We start from the raw sequence: 17,386 nt of genomic DNA, 5'->3' as shown, positions 1-17,386 counted from the left end.
TGGAAAAAAAAAAAGAAGACATGGAATGAATTTCCTTTTTATGACTTTTGGCCTGAAAGCAGGCCTCAGGCAGTGCTGCTAAAACTCTAAGAGCAAACCCACCATCTTTCTGGACTGCTGAATTAGTGGGCAGAGTTTGGGCAACCTCATCTCTGGAAAGGGAGAGGAGAGTCTCAGAAAGGAAACATCTAATGAGAGGGAACTACAAATTCTGTGTCTAAATGGTCCAAATCTCTGGCTGATCTGGAACCACACATGTGCATAACTCCATTGCAAATAAGAGAACTAAACTTGGATTTGAGCCGATCCCCAAGAGACAGTTTTAAATGTGAGCCCAACAAATTTTGTTGTTTTGCTAAAACAAACTAACCAACAATCAACACTCTTCAGGTGAATAAGCCAGAATCAAGAGTCTCCACACTGTAACATTCACAATGTCTAGGATATAATCCAAAATTATGTGACATAAACAAAGTCCCAGAAAAGTGTGACTCATTTTCAAGAGTAAATGCAACTAACAGAGTATGATGTTGAGATAATCCAGATGTTGATGAGGACTTTAAAACAGCTAGCATAACAATGTTCAGTGACTTAGAGGAAAATGTGCTTGAATGATTTAAATAGTAGGACATTTTAGCAGTGAAATAGAAATTATTAAAAAGAACCAAACAGAAATTTTAGGAGAGAAAATTACAAAATTTGAAATAAAAAAAAATGTACTAGCCAGGATTAACAGTAGAATGGAGGTTATATATTATATACTCTATATAGAGTGAGCTTGAAGGCAGAACAGTAGAAATAATCCAGTCCAAAAAAACATAAGGAGAAAATAGATTGAAAAAAAATAGGGTAATAGTTCACTTTTTAAATTCCATGTTGCCATATTTTATCCCCTTAGAGAGTCATAAAACCTTCTCCTTTTGACCTTCTATCTAATTTTACATAAACACTGATATCGTCATGTCAATCTGTAGAAGAGCCAGAAAGAGCTGGCTAATGACTTCCAAGTGCTCTCTGACCCAAGACATAACCCAGGTACCCAGTACATTAAACCAGTCTTGATTGACACGGTAACTATGCCCAAGAAAAAGAAGCAACTCAAGTTCTAGGCCCCTGGATCCTGGTCTGATTGAATGACCATATAAAACTATGCCAATTCATACCTGTCTATCTGAGGTCAGGACACCTTAAGAAAGCTGTCAATGAGGCTATTCAAAAGTAACATCTCTCTGTAGCTTGCCAGGCTCCCGGGTTCCTATGGAGAAGCCCTTCCTAGGACTCAGTTGCCCTGCCATGATAATAAAGCGGATACCCAGGACTACTGTCTCTAGAGAGAAGACAAACAAGATGTATAAACACAAAACAGAGCTGGACAAGAAACATATTGCATGGACAGTGGACTGTTGCTGGCCTCCTATGTTTGTCCTAATCATATAACAAATTTTGCCTTAATTTGAGGAACACTTGGGCTACCACTTCAACTGTTATCTTTTGGAGCAGTTTATTCTGAAGAAACACTCACTGGTTACCTGTCTTTGTTTCTATGACTGGAATCTACAGAGGAGCTCAGCTGTCTCTGGGTTTACGTGATCTGATAACTGTATATCATGTGATGTGATCTGATAACTGCACATCACGTATAAGCCACATGCAGTCCAAACACTAAAGAATCCAACATTTCTAGGGACTATTCCCAATGTGTTAAGGAATTTAAAAAAACCTCAGGTATTGAAAGATTGCTGGGATTAGACAGAAACCACTGTGGAAGTTTCACTGCAAATCTACAAGTCCCATAGTTTAAAGACCAAGTGTATGGGAAAGCTGAAACTTTGCCTGCGATACTGACTGCACTAGATGTTTTGCCTTTTGTGATTCATCATGTGAACTTCACCCTTTTCCCAGTTGTTATAGGCATGATAATCTTCCTTTTTCCTTACAAGGTAACCCACATGTTGAGTGACATGGGTGATTCAGGATTCTCCTGTCCCTAGCCATCATGTACTATGCATTGAACACGGTAGATAGGCCATCAGGGACCCAATGTGCTGTGTTTATCTCTTCGACCAAGAGCATCTCCAGTATCTGGTCTTGCTGAGAATAGTCCTATTTCTAAGGGCAGCCTGAGGCGGGCCTATTCTTAAATTATCAGCCCTGTGGGTTCCTGGAACTCTCCAAGAAGAGGAAAATAACTATGATTTATTAACATATTTGAATGTAAAAAATGTATGTTTGGAAGGAAAAACCTGGAACTATTCCCTGCAATAAAAACCCCATTTAGAGCCATTGAGTGTTGGCAGTTATTTTATCCCCATGAAAGCAGACACTCTTGCTTTAGGGAGACTGTAAACTCTTGAAGCTCCAGACCAAAAAGTGTCAGCATTTCTTTGTGAATTAAAACATCTTAAGAGTCCAAAGCTTTTGTTTCCAATTTAGTGGACTCTCATATTTAAAGAAATTTTCCCATTCTCCCTTATCTCCACAAATAAAGCAGGTGATAAGGTTTTTAGATTCTATAAACAAACAAAAAAAAAATTCTTGGTGTGTAACTTCTTAACATCCCAAATTTGAATTCATCATACTTAATACTTAGGACAATTCATAACATGGTCCAATTTTGTGCTATCTTATTATCAGCTATTATCCAATGTGAATTCTCAGACCCAGCCAAAAATCAAGCCTTCTATATCTGCAGAACACCCTATACATGTATCAGTAGTTGCTTCTCTCACCCAGAAATCCCTAAGCTTTCCTCATACTCCTAGGCTCATCTTAAGCACTTCTGGTGAACTCTCCTCCATTCTCCTGGCTCTCAGGTGGTCTCCCTTATCTGAATCCCCCACAGGGCCTCGTCCAATGTTGGCCCCATGGGTACTCAACTAAGTCTTGCCTCCTCATCTGTTTTGATTTCCCTATGAATTTGCTGACTGGAACAGTTTGTAACAAAAATGTAAAAGATTTAGGAACATTTGAAAGACATATAAAATATTAAATGTAATATTTTATGACAGATAAAGACGGTCTTTAGTTCCATACACTTTTGTTTTCACACATAAAATCGCCATCTTTCCAGAAGGAGAGTTCTGTTATATTAAAAACAGCCCCCCTACCTCAAAGGAACCATTGACTAGCAAGGCATCAAGCCAATGTGCCAGCAAAAAGAAGTGCCACATCACTAAGTCCTTATGTTTGAGATATGCAAACCAGTGGGACCCAAATGCTAGAGAGGCAGATCTGGGATTGGAGTCTTCTGTATGCACAAAAGGTATCCAAGAATTAGACTGGCTGGGGAGAATTGCAAAATGATCAATGTCTTCTCCCCACCCCCCCAGTAAAGCCTCCCAAAAAGGAACTTTCTCAGTGTCTCACCAAGCTTCAGCTGCATCCCATGTGGCTTCGCTACAGAACCAGGGGCAGACTTCCCATCACACTCATCTGAATCCTGGTTGACTTTTGGAGCCATAGTCATTTCATGTATCATCCCTGCTATCTTAAACTTCAGAGAACAAATGGCACCTTTCTCCAGGAGCATCTATTTAGAGATAATCTACTACTTCAGGGACTGTGATGCTTTTCTAATTTTATAAAATAGTATAGATTTCTGGTCCTCCAGAAAAAAGAACCAAGGACAACTGGATCATGTGGCTGTGAAGAATGGCCATTCAGGCCAAAGGGCTTGGTCTTCATATCTGAAGTAGCACAGGGGTAGTACTGCCATCATGGGAAGATAAAGTTGTGACAATTGCAATGCTTTCCAGGGACTGGACTGAAAGATTGTGTCCCACAAACCATTTTATTTTGAGATCTCATTTTCATTTTCTTCTTCTCCTCACCCAAACTTACAGACTTTATCCACTGAGAATGGTATAGATTGGCAAGCCCAGTGTTACATGATCAACTCTGAAACTAAATGCATGTAACCACAGCAACATCTAAAAGCTTAAATGTTTTTGGAACATAGAAGAGGGAGGAAGCTATAGCAGCTTAGATATCTGTTTAAAGAAACTGCTATCACTTTAGCTTAGAAAAGAAAAGGATGTTACAATATATAATATATATACAATATATAATGATCGAACTTGACCTAACTACAAGTTAAACAGAAATATTGCTCTGTGTTCTATGCCAGTACTCTAGCAATTGCCTGCTTTACTTTACCTAGGCAAGACTTTCCACTGCTAAGAACACAAGATGAACAAAAAGTTTGGCAAAACTCTCTAAAGAGGCACATGCCAATGAGCAAAGTGAGACGCCACCTCTGAAAACAGTGAACAGTGTCACTGCAAGACATACATGGACTGTGACGGAAATGTTCTTTTGTTGCCGGAAATGATGGTACCTACCACTAATTCAGAAAAAGCTTGCTCCACACTCTCAGAATTTTGATGTTTGCTTTTAATTTATGTTTTATAGTGGCAGGCTTTCACATCTGCCATTTAATCCGTGAGTCTTCCAGAAGAATTTAGTTTCTGAAGTGCATGTGTGAACACATACTCAGATACAAAAAGGGGGTAGAGATGTGAATGGCATCAGGCACGTGCTGTAGTGTAGACACACTCCTCTTAAATTCTCCCTGTCTTTGGCTGCCAGTGTGAGTGTCAAAGACCCAGGAGCCTTTGGGGCCTTGACTAATCACAAAAAGAAGCCAATATAAATAATTATTTTACGTCTTCCTATTATCCAATTCCTCTTGGTATTGGCAGCCCTATAAAAATCCAGGAACTTCTAGCTTATACTTTCAATATTTATGCTTACTAGCATGATAGTCACAAAAACCATAAATAGGTCATAAATAGGTCATGCGTGAGTCCCTTTTTCATTTTTGTTCCTCTTTCATACATAAGCAAAATTAATGAGACATTACCTACTTAGTTGTTGCAAAGTGGTTCAGTACTACTATTTTGTAGTTTAGAAGTTCAAAATATTATCACTTAGGATTGAGTGGATCCAGGGCAGCTTTTTAAAAAATCCACCTTCATACGACTAGACTTTTGGATCTGGACCTCCCAGAGAACAATATATGTCATGTCCTTAGAGCATCTTTTTTTGGAGTGGGGGGGTGCGGTGTGCAGAGTATTGTGCAAATTTCACTTCTCAAATCTGATCAGAGTGCTTGTTTCATGTGCCTCTTGGGCAAGACCTTTAGTGACTTGGTCTTCTCTCAGCAGCCCTGTTCACCTGCTCATCTAGCCTGGGGTTGGCCAATTCCTCTACTATGGAGCTTCATAAAGATCACAGTTTTACATTTGTAAGGATTTAGGCAACCTGATTTGTCACTGTCACAGTAGTTCAGGGCATTCAGTGGCTCACTGAGGAATGTAGACAATTCTGAACAAAGATAGTGAGTCCCTCTCTTTGACAGGCTGTGTTATTGAACTGGCATTCAGGCTCACTCCCATCAGGTGTGTACTTCCATGTAATGTTAATATGTAAAGTAGTAAGAAGAAGCTCTGGACTTATCTATTTTTCTTCACTCCATTGAATTCTATTGAATAAACTGTTAAGTATCTCCTTCACGATGCAATTCTGCCATAATTTGGATATGGCACCACCATTATTTCAGGCTCTGAAATACAAGGAAAAACTTACCACCTAGCAAGACTCTTCCCTCCACCTGCATTAATTAATCGAGTCCTCTTGATTTTCTATTTAAATATCATTTTCTCTATTACCACTGTCTTAGTTTGGACCGTCACCATCTCTTGCTTAAACTTCACCCTAGCATCTTCCTTCTCTCATGCTTCTCCAGTCCCTTCTCTACATCACTGCCTCAATACATGATGAAACACCCCTGTAATCCATAGCAGTAGTTTTCAATTCTCATTATATATTAGAATTGGGTGTGTAACTTTAAAAAATACTGATGTACAGGTCCCACCCTGTCTTTGTTTGGGCTGCTGTCACAAATTAGACTGGGCGGCTTAAACAACAAACATTTATGTCTCCCAGCTCAGGAGGCTGGAATTGTGAGATCAGGGTGCTGGCACAGCTCGGTTCTTGGTGATTTCCCTTTTCCTGGTTTACAGAAGGCAGTCTTCTTGTCCTCACATGGTGGAAGGAGAGCCAGCAAGTTCTCTGGCCTCTTATTACAAGAACACTAATCCCATCCATGAGATGGGATTCACCTTCATGACCTAACTACCTCCCAAAGCCCCACTTCCAAATACTATCACATTGGGATTGGAGTTTCAGCATATGAAATGTGGGGGGACACAAACATTTAGCCTATTGTACATCACCAGAAATTCTTCTTTTTTTTTTCTTTTTTTAGAGAGAGACAGAGCAAGCAGGGGAGGGGCAGAGACAAAGGAGAGAGAGAATCCCAAGCAGACTCTGTGCTGTCAGCATGAAGCCCAAATGGGGCTTGAACTCACCAACTGTAAAGTGATGACCTAAGCTGAAACTAAGAGTCAGACGCTTAGCCTACTGAGCCACGTAGGCGCCCCAAATCGTCACCAGAAATTCTTGTTGGTCTAGTGCTTTGCTACTCAAGAGTGGCTCTTTGCACTGGCATTCCCTGGAAACTTATTGGAAATGCTGACTCTCAGGCCCCACTCCTGACCTATTAAATCAGAATCTGCATTTTAACAAAACGCCCAGGTGATTTTCAAGTACAGAAGAGCTTGAGAAGCAGTGGTCTAGGGCGCTGATATATTTTGCTTAAATCTTGCAGGTGAACCTAATATACAGTTGCTCTGCTCATGGACACAGCCCGGAACCTCCTTACCTCTTGAATGGCACCTCTTACCATCTCCACCAACTCCATTGTCTCCACTGCTACCTCTCACTGTCCAAAACTACCGACTCCACAGAAGTCCCTATACGATTTCAGGTGTTTGTACCTTGGTGCATGCTGTTTGCTTTGCTCTGAATGTCCTTTTCCTTTCCTGTCCTATTTTGCTTTAGATAAGTTTCTAGTCAGCGTCCAAAATCCCCACAGAGGGCTTCTCCATACTCACTTCCCTGGAAGTCCTATTTCTCCCTCTTTTGTGCTATTTCTGTACCCTGTGAATTTCTACTTCTCCATCCCTTTCCCAATATTGCAGTTATTAGCTTCCATATCTCTTGCCTACTAGACTCAGAGGTCCCCTAGGTAAGGACTAAATTGCCCTCCACCTCACTCACCCACAGTCTACCTAACACCTAGCTCATGATGTATATTCAGTAACTTTTGGACTGAACAAAGAGGGAAAAAAGATTAGAACTCAAGCTTACTTTAGCTCTCTAAAGACTTCATATTAGATTTAATGGGAATGCGCAGGAGTCGGAGAATTATTTATCAATGTGACAGCCCAATTTCCCCTGATTCTGTAGTTCTTGTTTGGCTGGGCCCACAGATATCCTCCACTGATATCTAGCTTAGATAGTTCTAGCTTAGTGAGCCAGTATCCCTCGCTTCATTTGAGTCTCTGCTCCAGCATCACCTGGTCAAAGTCAAAAGACTTCCCTGAAAGTGCTGAGATAGAACGTTCCTGAATACACGCGTGCGCACACACACGCACACACACTCACGCCACTCACTCTCTATCTACCCCTCCCTTTCCTTTGTATGATTGGTCTCCAAAGCACTTAAATATACTATAATGTAGTGTCACATTTTTTTTTTTTTTTTTTTTACTTTTCTTCTCCATTAGACTGTGGGATAGGAGGTTTGGTCTGCTTTGTTCACTACTGTATCCTCAGTGCCTAAACAAAGTACCTGGCACAGAAATATTTACATATGAAATGAACGCTGGCTTAGCTAAGAAATCTTTAAGTCCGTATTTCCTAAGGTGTTTTTTTGTAATATTAACAGATGTTGCACGGAGAAAGAATTCTGAGTCAAACAAAGTGAAATGAGTTTTCTGTCTATAGGACTCCTCATAGCATTTACTGTCTCAGTGCACTGTGGGAGTCTCCGATTAAGGACTAAAGTTAGAATGTAATACAAAGCACAGATGCTTTAGGTACAGATTCTATACACCTTGTGGTGGGAGATGGTGCAATCCTGCATTTCCCTCTGACGGGTCCTTGCTCCACTGACGTGGGACAATTTATCACCTGTTGTCTTTGGTGCGCTTCATTGAACCTCCTTTTTTTTTGTGCACTGGATAAGAGGCACATATGACCGTGGTGTCCTTATCTGAGCTGAATGATAGAGCCGACGGACGACACATCAAGTGTGGACCCACTGCCATTTGCTTTACTGAGCTTAGGCAGATGGGTAAGATCACTGAGCATTTCCAAGGAAATGTAGACCAAGGAAAAAATCATTAAGATGATTTTTAAATACGCTTGAAACCATGACTAATTTATAATTATGACCTAAGGGAGAAGCAAAACATCTGCACACATATGCTTAAAGTTTAAGCAAAGTGTTTTTAAAGTAACATTTAAGACACCTCTACCTCTTTATTTGATTTCATGCCTTATTAAGTACTAAAAGGGAAGCAAATTGTACAAATGAAAAACAAAGGACGGCATTGAAAAAAAAATCTCTTTCCAAAGGGTCACGAGCACATCTAAGATGGATCCTCATAATCCTTTCCTTACATCAAAGACGCGCATTTAAGCAATTCAGGAAAGAGCGTGGTATCACCTATCACCAGAAAAACCTGCACAACGTCACCGCACCCTAGTGTTTCCCTGGGACACACACATCTCTAGTAGAGACTTAGCCAAGGTCAGGTAAACAGCTTGACTCTGGAGCCTTCTTTTTCTTCTTGTTTGCAAATAATCTGAGTGGAAAGCACGTGTTCATGGAAAAAATATCACAAGAACGACAGCCACCTTGTACGGTGTGTTAATAGATGCCAGGTAATTGAATATGTTATCCCATTTGGACCTCACGAACTACACATGCAGGTGGATGTTCCCACCCTCTGTTGTGCCGAGACCACCTGGCAAGCAAGTGGAGGCAGGATTCCAGAGCAGGTGCATGCCCAAAGTGGGCACTTGTTCCACTGTCCCTCCCTGTCTCTTAAAAGCACGTGGCTTCACGAAAGCCTTCGAGCCAAACAATGTAAGCTTTCTAGCCTGTTATGTGTAAGTGGCTTATAAACTCCTGGAGTTGAGCCCTGTGAAAAAGTCAGCATATTTAGTATGAATTGTATCAACAGATCGCAAAGGAAATTGACGTTATTCAAACATTTATCCTGCCCCACGAAGATACACTCAGTCTTCCACTGGATCATACACACACTCGGTTCAATTTAAAAACTCCTACGTAGACTCTGCGTGCCAAGGACTGTGCCAGCGCTGTTTATAACGACAAATAAGGCATGGTCTTTGCCCAGAAGGTGCTTTCAGTCTAATGAGCGAATAAAGACTTTAAAGCGACCAGTTCCGTTAACTACTTTTAAAAGTCAAGCAAGAGACACATAGAGGATACTACACAGATGCAGGGCTCTTTGCCCGGCCTGGAATAACAAAATGGAAGGTTCTTCTAAAAGAGGGATTTTGAGCAGAATCTTCAAAGATGAGCAGGTAGGGAAGGGAAGGGAACAGCACAGCCTGATACAAAAGCCATGCAACAGCCCTTAATCAACCCCTGTTGAATGAATAACATGCTAGGCAGATGGGCAGGAGGAAGGGATCAAGGGTGGCTCCCTTGATACGGAGCTGGATGATGGAGCCCCTATCTGAGATAGGCTGTGGGAAGGGAGAAAATCTGTGCCATGCCAGGCACGGCTCTAGATAAAGGGCAGAACTGGAGTGAAAATATTTAAACTCGGTACATTGTCTTTAATCTCTCTCTACCCACAACACAACTGATTGCCCAAGAGGAGACAGCTGATCCATGCTGGACCCCTTAGTTTCCCTTCCCTGGGCACCGAACTAAGCAACACTGAAAGACTGAATCAGTTGACTAGGATAACCTGAGCTGTTTTCAGGGAGAATTTAATGTGGAGTCAGTGCTATGGCAAGGTACTCATACGCCAGCCAGTCTGCACACGGCAGAGCAGCCATGAGTGGTAGGATAAATCCACCCTCCTAGGGAGAAGGAGAAGCAAGGGAATGAGGCAGACAAGGAAAGCAGAACAGAGACAGAGATGGCCATCGCATGGCTCCGTGAGTGCAAGGACAGCTTCCTCCAGGCCCAGAGAATTTACATGTTTTGCCTTTGTGTGTTGTGAAATGTTTTTATTACAATAAACTCCCCTTGTCTTATGTTAGTTTGAGTGCCTTTGTGTCTCTTGCACTCAAATACATACTAAGGCAAGGGACACGAGTTCATTTTTTGAACATGTGTAACTCTGAGGTGCTTGTGGATAGTGAGGGGCAGTCACATAGCTTAGGAAACACTTACTGATTACAGAGAAAGGTCTAGGAATATTGGCTCTGGTTTCCAAACCCTCCTATTTGTTTCCATTTCCCAGCCAGGTCTGTTTTTTTCTCCCCCTTGCCAAGTTCTATGAAGAATGAGAATTACCATGAGGCCCAGGAAGTTTTCCTTTGACCAACCGTGTGAAAAAAATGGCAATAATCATCGTGCCCTGCAGGTATCACAGAACCATTATGAGGATGAAATGTCACGAGAAGGCCTAGAAAAAGAGAAAAGACCTACAGAACCCATAAAAGGTTGTGTCCTCACCTCCCACTGGCAGCAAGTAGGGAGAGAAAAGTCCTATGGCAAGTGGCAATACCACCTGGAGCAGTGCTCCCGGAGCGGTGATAGTGCTACACTGAGTATTTCCCATGTGTTTCCACTGTGCTCAGCACTTGGCAGGCTTTATCCATGGTTAGATGATGGTTCTCATAAAAGTACCATGAAGAAAGTATTATTGTTATTATTCCCATCGTGCAGATTTGGATACTGATTCACCGTGGTACTAGGGTCGCACTACTGGGTCTAATCATCTCTCCTCTTCTCTCTACTCACACCTGAACAGTTATAGAAGGGACTGCCTGCTGCTTTTGGGGGCTAAAGCTAACGGAAAGAGTAGTTGAGAACTCATGGCTTATTCCATACACCCAGAGCCACATCAAAGGAAAGCCCTTGAAATCAACAAGCACCCATGAGCAGAAAGCAGGAGAATGAAGCCACCTTTAAAATGGATTTACATCTTCTGAACCATAGGAAGACCATCGGGACTAAGTCTCACCTAGGTCATTGCCTTCCACCTTCTTGTTCACCACCCCAGACAGGAGGCGATGGGCCCTAACGCTGAGAGATCTTCAGGAGCTGGGGTCTCTGTGCCCAGGGATGGGACGCAAGGTTGAAGACAGTGAAGAAGAAAGAGGACAGAGAGGGCACCCCAGATCCGAGGCCCATTTTGCAAGCGCTCCTGATCAAAGGTGCAGCTTTTTCCTGCCTTTGAGGAATTACTGGGACCGGGCACCTGAGGTCTGAGACTGCAGCCCTTCGTCCCCTGAGGTCCTGTCCTGATGGCCCTAGATCCTGCCTGAGGTGAGAATAGCATATTAGGGAAAACTCTCCAGAAGCCTCTTGACTTCTCTAAATCTCAGTTTTATTGATTTACAAAAAAGAGAGACTAACGACCACCCTGCAAGACTGCTGTGGACTAAAGAAGTTAGTAATGTAAAAGTTTTGTGAAACCTATAAAGGGCCACACCCCGGCTTGATTATTGCCTGATTATTCTCCTACGCAAGTTGACATCTTCTCCCTTCAATGACAGTACATTTAAAGGAAAACATTTGCTGGTCGGTGGCTGAAAACCATATGCATCACGACTAGTGCATGAACCACATAGACCAGGAACCGGAAATGCTGTATAAGCTATCATGACTTTTGCACCACATCTTACCTGCAACTGCCCCCAGAACTTTGTCTGATTCTCATATTCCTGGGTCTAGTTCTTTAGGTCTATAGGTTCCCTTTGTTCCAACGTAGCCCATATATTGAAATACACTACCACATAAAATCCAACGTAGGAATATAAGGAAGTGTTTACCAAAGCAGTGTCTCCATCAAGAGCAGTAAAGTTAAAAACAACCACAACTACAAAATTCAGAGCCAAAACAAAGACTCCACAAAAGGCATACGCTAGAGGACACGATTCACTAAATAAATTCCGTTTTCGTGGCTTTTGCCAATCACCCCAGTTTATGACAGAGAAATCTTCTTTCTCCTTAACATGTACTTGAAAGATGCTTGGTATCATCTCAAAACTTCACTTTTTCAATATAAAGCTCATAAATTTTCATCATCACCTTTTACCAAATCTCTTCATCACTTGATAAAAGATTCCCTTGCAGCAAAACAAAAAGTTTCCGCTTTCGAAATACATCGAAACAGATGAAATCTCAAAATATAAAGACAAATATTATCATTTGGCTTTAAAATGTTTAGAAGTCAGCAACCCCACCTCTGTTTCAGTACTCTTTGGTCAATTAGTCCATTATCAAGGTTTTCAGCTGGATAGAAAGATGGTGTGTGCTTCCCACGGTTGGCTGGGCTAGAGGACTGTTCATCCCTGTCACCAAGAAAGAAGAGTTGGGTTAGGAGCTGTTCAACGGGAGCCACAACCACTGGATCTCATGGCAGCTCGGAGGGTAGAAGGCAGCCCATAACGACACCATAATCTGTGTCCACCTCCAAGCTCCACGTTAGGGGTATGACTAAGAGAACGGAAAAAAAAATAAAAAATAAAAGTAACACGGGAGCACTGGAGTCATCTCACGCAGTGGTTCATAGGTGCCAGGAGGTAGGCTGACACCACTTCCCAGTGCTTTTCTCACCAACTAGTCATATTTATAAATGGTCTTACGGCAATCTAGTCCTCTTTGAAATGATGGCGATAATTGAACATATCCTTATGGGTTAATATCCTTAGCCTGCAAAAAAAAAAAAGTGATTAACTCCATCCGATTGCTTCTCCACTCTCTGCCATTTTGGGAGATCGTGTATTATCTGTGAAATGTAACACCTTTCAAGCCACAGTCCACTAACTCCCTCACTTTATGGGTGATACAACTGAAGCCCAGAAGGAAAAGCAAGTTGCTCACCACCACAAGCTACTGAATAGCAGAGCCGGGAGCTGAGCTCGGTTTTCGAACTTTCCGGTGGCCTGTGATTCTTCTACCAGCTCCAACAAGAACAACAACCAAAGAGCAACTGTAAATACTCCTACCTAGTACATATTCCTATGATTTGCTCACATCTAAATAGGATGCCAAATATCCTTTCCAGATGTGGCCTACAAATACTTTTCAAAATATACTAGACAACCATTAGCCACTAAAAGAAATCTGCACTCACATCGAAACCCATCTGCAATCTCCAATATAGAATGCCACTATAGACTCTTTAGAAGGAGTCTTAAGCATTATTCATTCTGCCCAGTTCATTTTGCAGTTGAATCTAAAAAAAACCAAGCATGTTTATAGCAGCACTCTCAACAATAGCCAAATTATGGGAAGAGTCTAAATGTCCATCAACTGATGAATGGATAAAGAAATTGTGGTTTATATACACAATGGAATACTATGTGGCAATGAGAAAGAATGAAATATGGCCTTTTGTAGCACCATGGATGGAACTGGAAAGAGTGTTATGCTAAGTGAAATAAGTCATACAGAGAGAGACAGATACCATATGTTTTCACTCTTATGTGGATCCTGAGAAACTTAACAGAAGACTATGAGGGAGGGGAAGGAAAAAAAAAAAGTTAGAGAGGGAGGGAGCCAAACTATAAGAGACTCTTAAAAACTGAGGACAAACTGAGGGTTGATGGGGGGTGGGGGGGGGTGGGTGATGGGTACTGAGGACGGCACCTGTTGGGATGAGCACTGGGTGTTGTATGGAAACCAATTTGACAATAAATTTCATATTAAAAAAAATCTTTACTCCAAAAAAATAAAAATTAAAATTAAAAAAGCCAAGCAAATCTCCAAGTTTAGAGGAGTAGCTATCATCAGAAGAGAGGTTTGAAATCAAGTGTTTTGATACCCAGCTTTAGGGTTCTTTCTACTGCACCAAGTTCCTTTCTTTATTTAGCACTTCCTGAAAGGGTTTAATTAAATAGCATATTCTCATGCCACTCTTCATTATCATGATTCCCATGTGATAATACATTTGTCAAATGACAACATATTTGACAATAACCAAATATAGCCAATAAGCGTTTAACCAAATATAACCAATAACCCCACCAGCAACTGTGGTTTTGTACCAGATTAATTTAACCAATCCTTAAAGTGAATAAGCTACTTCCTGGGTAGAGTGAAAGCCCCCACTCAAAAATCCCTGGACTACCAGTGTTCCAAGTCTTGGCAATATTTGAAACTGGCTTCCTTAACCAGGTTAACAAAGAAATGAGACTATTTGAAGGAGGAAAGATTTTCTCAAAGCTTAGGTTACAACCAACATCAGTGAATTAACATGAAGTTAGGTACTGAATTACTTTTCACAACCTACAGAAGAAGCAACAGGAGTATCAGCATTTAACTTAATGCAAGGCAGTGGTAGAACCAGGAATTAAGCCCAGATTTCCTGGAAGTCCTGCTAGTTCTCATTTACTAAAGAACACTGTAAACTGATTTGCAGTGGAAACAAGGCTGTCTGTTTTCTTCCAAGCTGTGCCTAAAGCAATATCAAGATTCCAGTCAACTGAAGGGAACTTCCAGCTCAAAAGTCCAACTCATCCAAGAATGCTTGGAATTACTTTGAGAGCTGTTTGAGGTTCACACCCACGCTTTGCTGGAAAGGAATAGAAGCATACAATGGGAACTTCATCAAAAGTCACATATTGATGAGTGTGATTTTACATAGATATGTCAAAAGAACGTTTAAGAGAAATCCTTCAAATAAATCAGATGGTAGAATCTTCAGGCTGATTGTGGACCATTCCTTCAAGACTACCTTTTCCCCTCCATGTTCCAAATAACCAAATATTCTAGAAATAAAATTACTTAGGCCACATCTCCCTAACATTGTATTCCCTATCAAAGAACAAGACAGGAATACATATTATTATAGATACGATCTGAAAAACTAAAGACATAGAATGGTATTCATCAACATCATAATCTTCTGTTAAAAATTAATGAATAATTATTTAATACTAGAAACTGCAAAAAGTCTCAAAATATGGGGGGAAAAAAAACCAAGTCAGAATGCTTGAAATGATCCTGGGGCGTAGATTTGTAAAGTGAACATCTTAATTTTGTAATTCCTGCTATCATTCCTTTTCACTGCATTAGTCAGTGATAAAAACAAACAAACAAACAAACAAACAAACAAAACCATCCCTGAACCTCAAAGGCACCACAATTTTTTCTACATGATTTTTGTGGGATGTGATCTTAGCATTTAGCATTCTAGGGAGAAATTAGAAAACTCATTGTGGCAAGAGTCTTTAGCAAATTATACCATGCAAGCCTCTAGAGGAGATTATAAATTAGTCACTATAAGAAATCCTTGGCAAATAAATAAATACATAAATAAATAAACAAGTTTGGGGAAAAGCAAAGGAACAGTAAGAGATACCTTTCCCCAAACCTGATTTTAAGACCCAAGCTTCAGGAGTCCATTCGCACTCCTGCTGTATGGACACTTCAACCACCTGCTACAGAGCCTTCTGTATAGGAACGCCCGGTTTACAGGACTTCCCTAACAACTGGAGTCAGTGTTTAAAAGTGGCGCATTAAAAAAAAAAAATGTATCTTGACTCATAAAACTTTGCGAAAGTGTCCCTAATGCAGATATTAGAAATACTGTACACACCATCTAGCTGAAAATGGTCCCAGTTTTCAGAGTTTTAAACCCCAAACGTTGTGCTTGGGGAAAGCACAGCCTCAACACGAAGGTCATTCAGGACCAGACTTACGGTGAGACAGCTTTTGCTCGCTGGAGAGGGGCTGTTTCTCTAGGGCTTCCAGGGGGCTCCAGTCTTTGACTCTTCTGCTTATATTTTTTAATTAAATCCATCAGAACAGCCTGGTGCCCAATTTTCTTTACCAGTTGCTGAACCATCCGATCATTAAGTGCTAGAAGAGCAGCCCCACTTATTTCTTCCTCTGGGAAAAAGAAAAAAAAATGTTTCTGCACGCTTGCCTGGTAAAGCATTGTAATAACACACAGCACTCTGAACAAGCAAAATTGTATCTGGGGCTAAAAGGATCCTCTAAACCTGTCCTCTGAAGTTACAATATTATCTCTATTTTTACAAAGATAGAACACTGATACCGCATCATTCCCAGTTGCTCTCTGCTCCTAAGAAAGTCTCAGAACATGGAGTCGCGATAACACTTTTTACTTCCACATTAAGGCCTGCCCCTTCCAATTTCTCTGCAACAGGCATTGTTTTTATAAGGAAAAAAAAAATCTTTCAGAGAATCATTCTTACTAGTACCACCCAGGCAATATCCAAAACTTGTAAATCCCACACCAAACAGAACACATGCTGCATTAAAGATACAAGCAATTGCCAAATGCATATATCAAATATGTATTTTAACTCTTAATTCTTTGTTTTATTTGAGCTCTTTTTGAAATACTACATTCTCCTCTGGATGCTAGGTCAAATGCAAACTCTACCACAGTCAGTAGAAAAAGGAAAATTCCCTACTGCAAGGACTCCACACCCCCATTCACATGCATTAGGCAACGAGAGTAATTAGCAGTTAAGAGAGGACACTCAATATTTAGGCTGCTGTGTTAAGATTTTTTCAAAGTGTAAACAACTCACCTTGAAACCTACGAACTAGCTCTCCTAAGTTTTTCTCCACCAACCAACTGCAGACCTGATCAACTGACCAAGTTTCCATTGCTGTGTCCTGTAAATACACCTGTAGAATAAAAGGTCAGAGAAGGATTCTTCAGTTTTTCTCTCTGATTGTTGTTCTTTTATTTTTATTTTGTTTTCCAATCAGCTCTCTAATCTCAGCTCCTCCCTCTGCCAGACTCTTAAACTCTCAATACTAAGCTTCTTGAAAATTACTCTTTTCCGAATACACATCTAAAAGTTACTAATAAAACAAATACTCTCTTAAAAAAATGAGACTGGTTTGAACCTATTTCCTAGTCTCATTTCTCAAATTTCTTCACCTTCTCCTACTTTTTTTCCACAGGCATCCCTCAGCTTTACTAACAGACAGCCAAAGCCGTACAATGGTACCCAATCCTGTACCATTAACACCCAGGTTTCTTCACAAAGAAAAGAAAGGTGTGAAATTCACCACTACTAGGCTCATCAGGAAGTGGTTGACATTTACAAAAGGGGTGGGCAGGGGAGGCAGGGAGGAAGGGAGGAAGGATCAGATAAAAGCCTGACAAGATTCTTAGTAAACCAAGATTGTTTAACCCCTTGATGTTCCCAGCTAGGAAAGAGAGCTAGCTTGTAGTGTTTCTGAAGACTTTGTTTTAGCAGGAGGAGGAAGTAGAAGCCAGATTTCTCAGAAGAATCTGAATGTTTCTTTCCTTCCTTCCATTAATACTCTTCTATA

General features: G+C 40.9%; 1 protein-coding gene across 3 annotated transcripts in view; it reads right to left on the bottom strand.

Moving 5' to 3' along the window:
- The window catches only part of SAMD3 (sterile alpha motif domain containing 3), a 57,673-nt gene extending 40,594 nt beyond the window's left edge, over positions 1-17,079 (bottom strand). Inside the window, exons 1-4 of one of the 3 annotated variants that reach the window (XM_047102726.1) lie at positions 16,989-17,079; positions 16,630-16,729; positions 15,769-15,958; positions 12,307-12,414 (exon numbers count right to left, since the gene is read on the bottom strand). In XM_047102726.1, coding sequence (XP_046958682.1) covers positions 12,307-12,414; positions 15,769-15,958; positions 16,630-16,708 — 377 coding nt within the window. In that variant the 5' untranslated portion in view covers positions 16,709-16,729; positions 16,989-17,079. The other 2 variants (XM_047102725.1, XM_047102727.1) reach the window with 2 other exon arrangements.
- Between the last annotated feature and the right edge of the window lie 307 nt (positions 17,080-17,386).

The sequence above is a fragment of the Lynx rufus genome, unplaced genomic scaffold (genome assembly GCF_022079265.1).
Source record: "Lynx rufus isolate CCGP_SWC_20201006 ecotype Redwood Valley unplaced genomic scaffold, mLynRuf1.p SCAF_6, whole genome shotgun sequence".
Classification (NCBI taxonomy): domain Eukaryota; kingdom Metazoa; phylum Chordata; class Mammalia; order Carnivora; family Felidae; genus Lynx; species Lynx rufus.
Note: the sequence above shows the minus strand (reverse complement) of the source record. Positions and strands in the feature narration are given on the sequence as shown.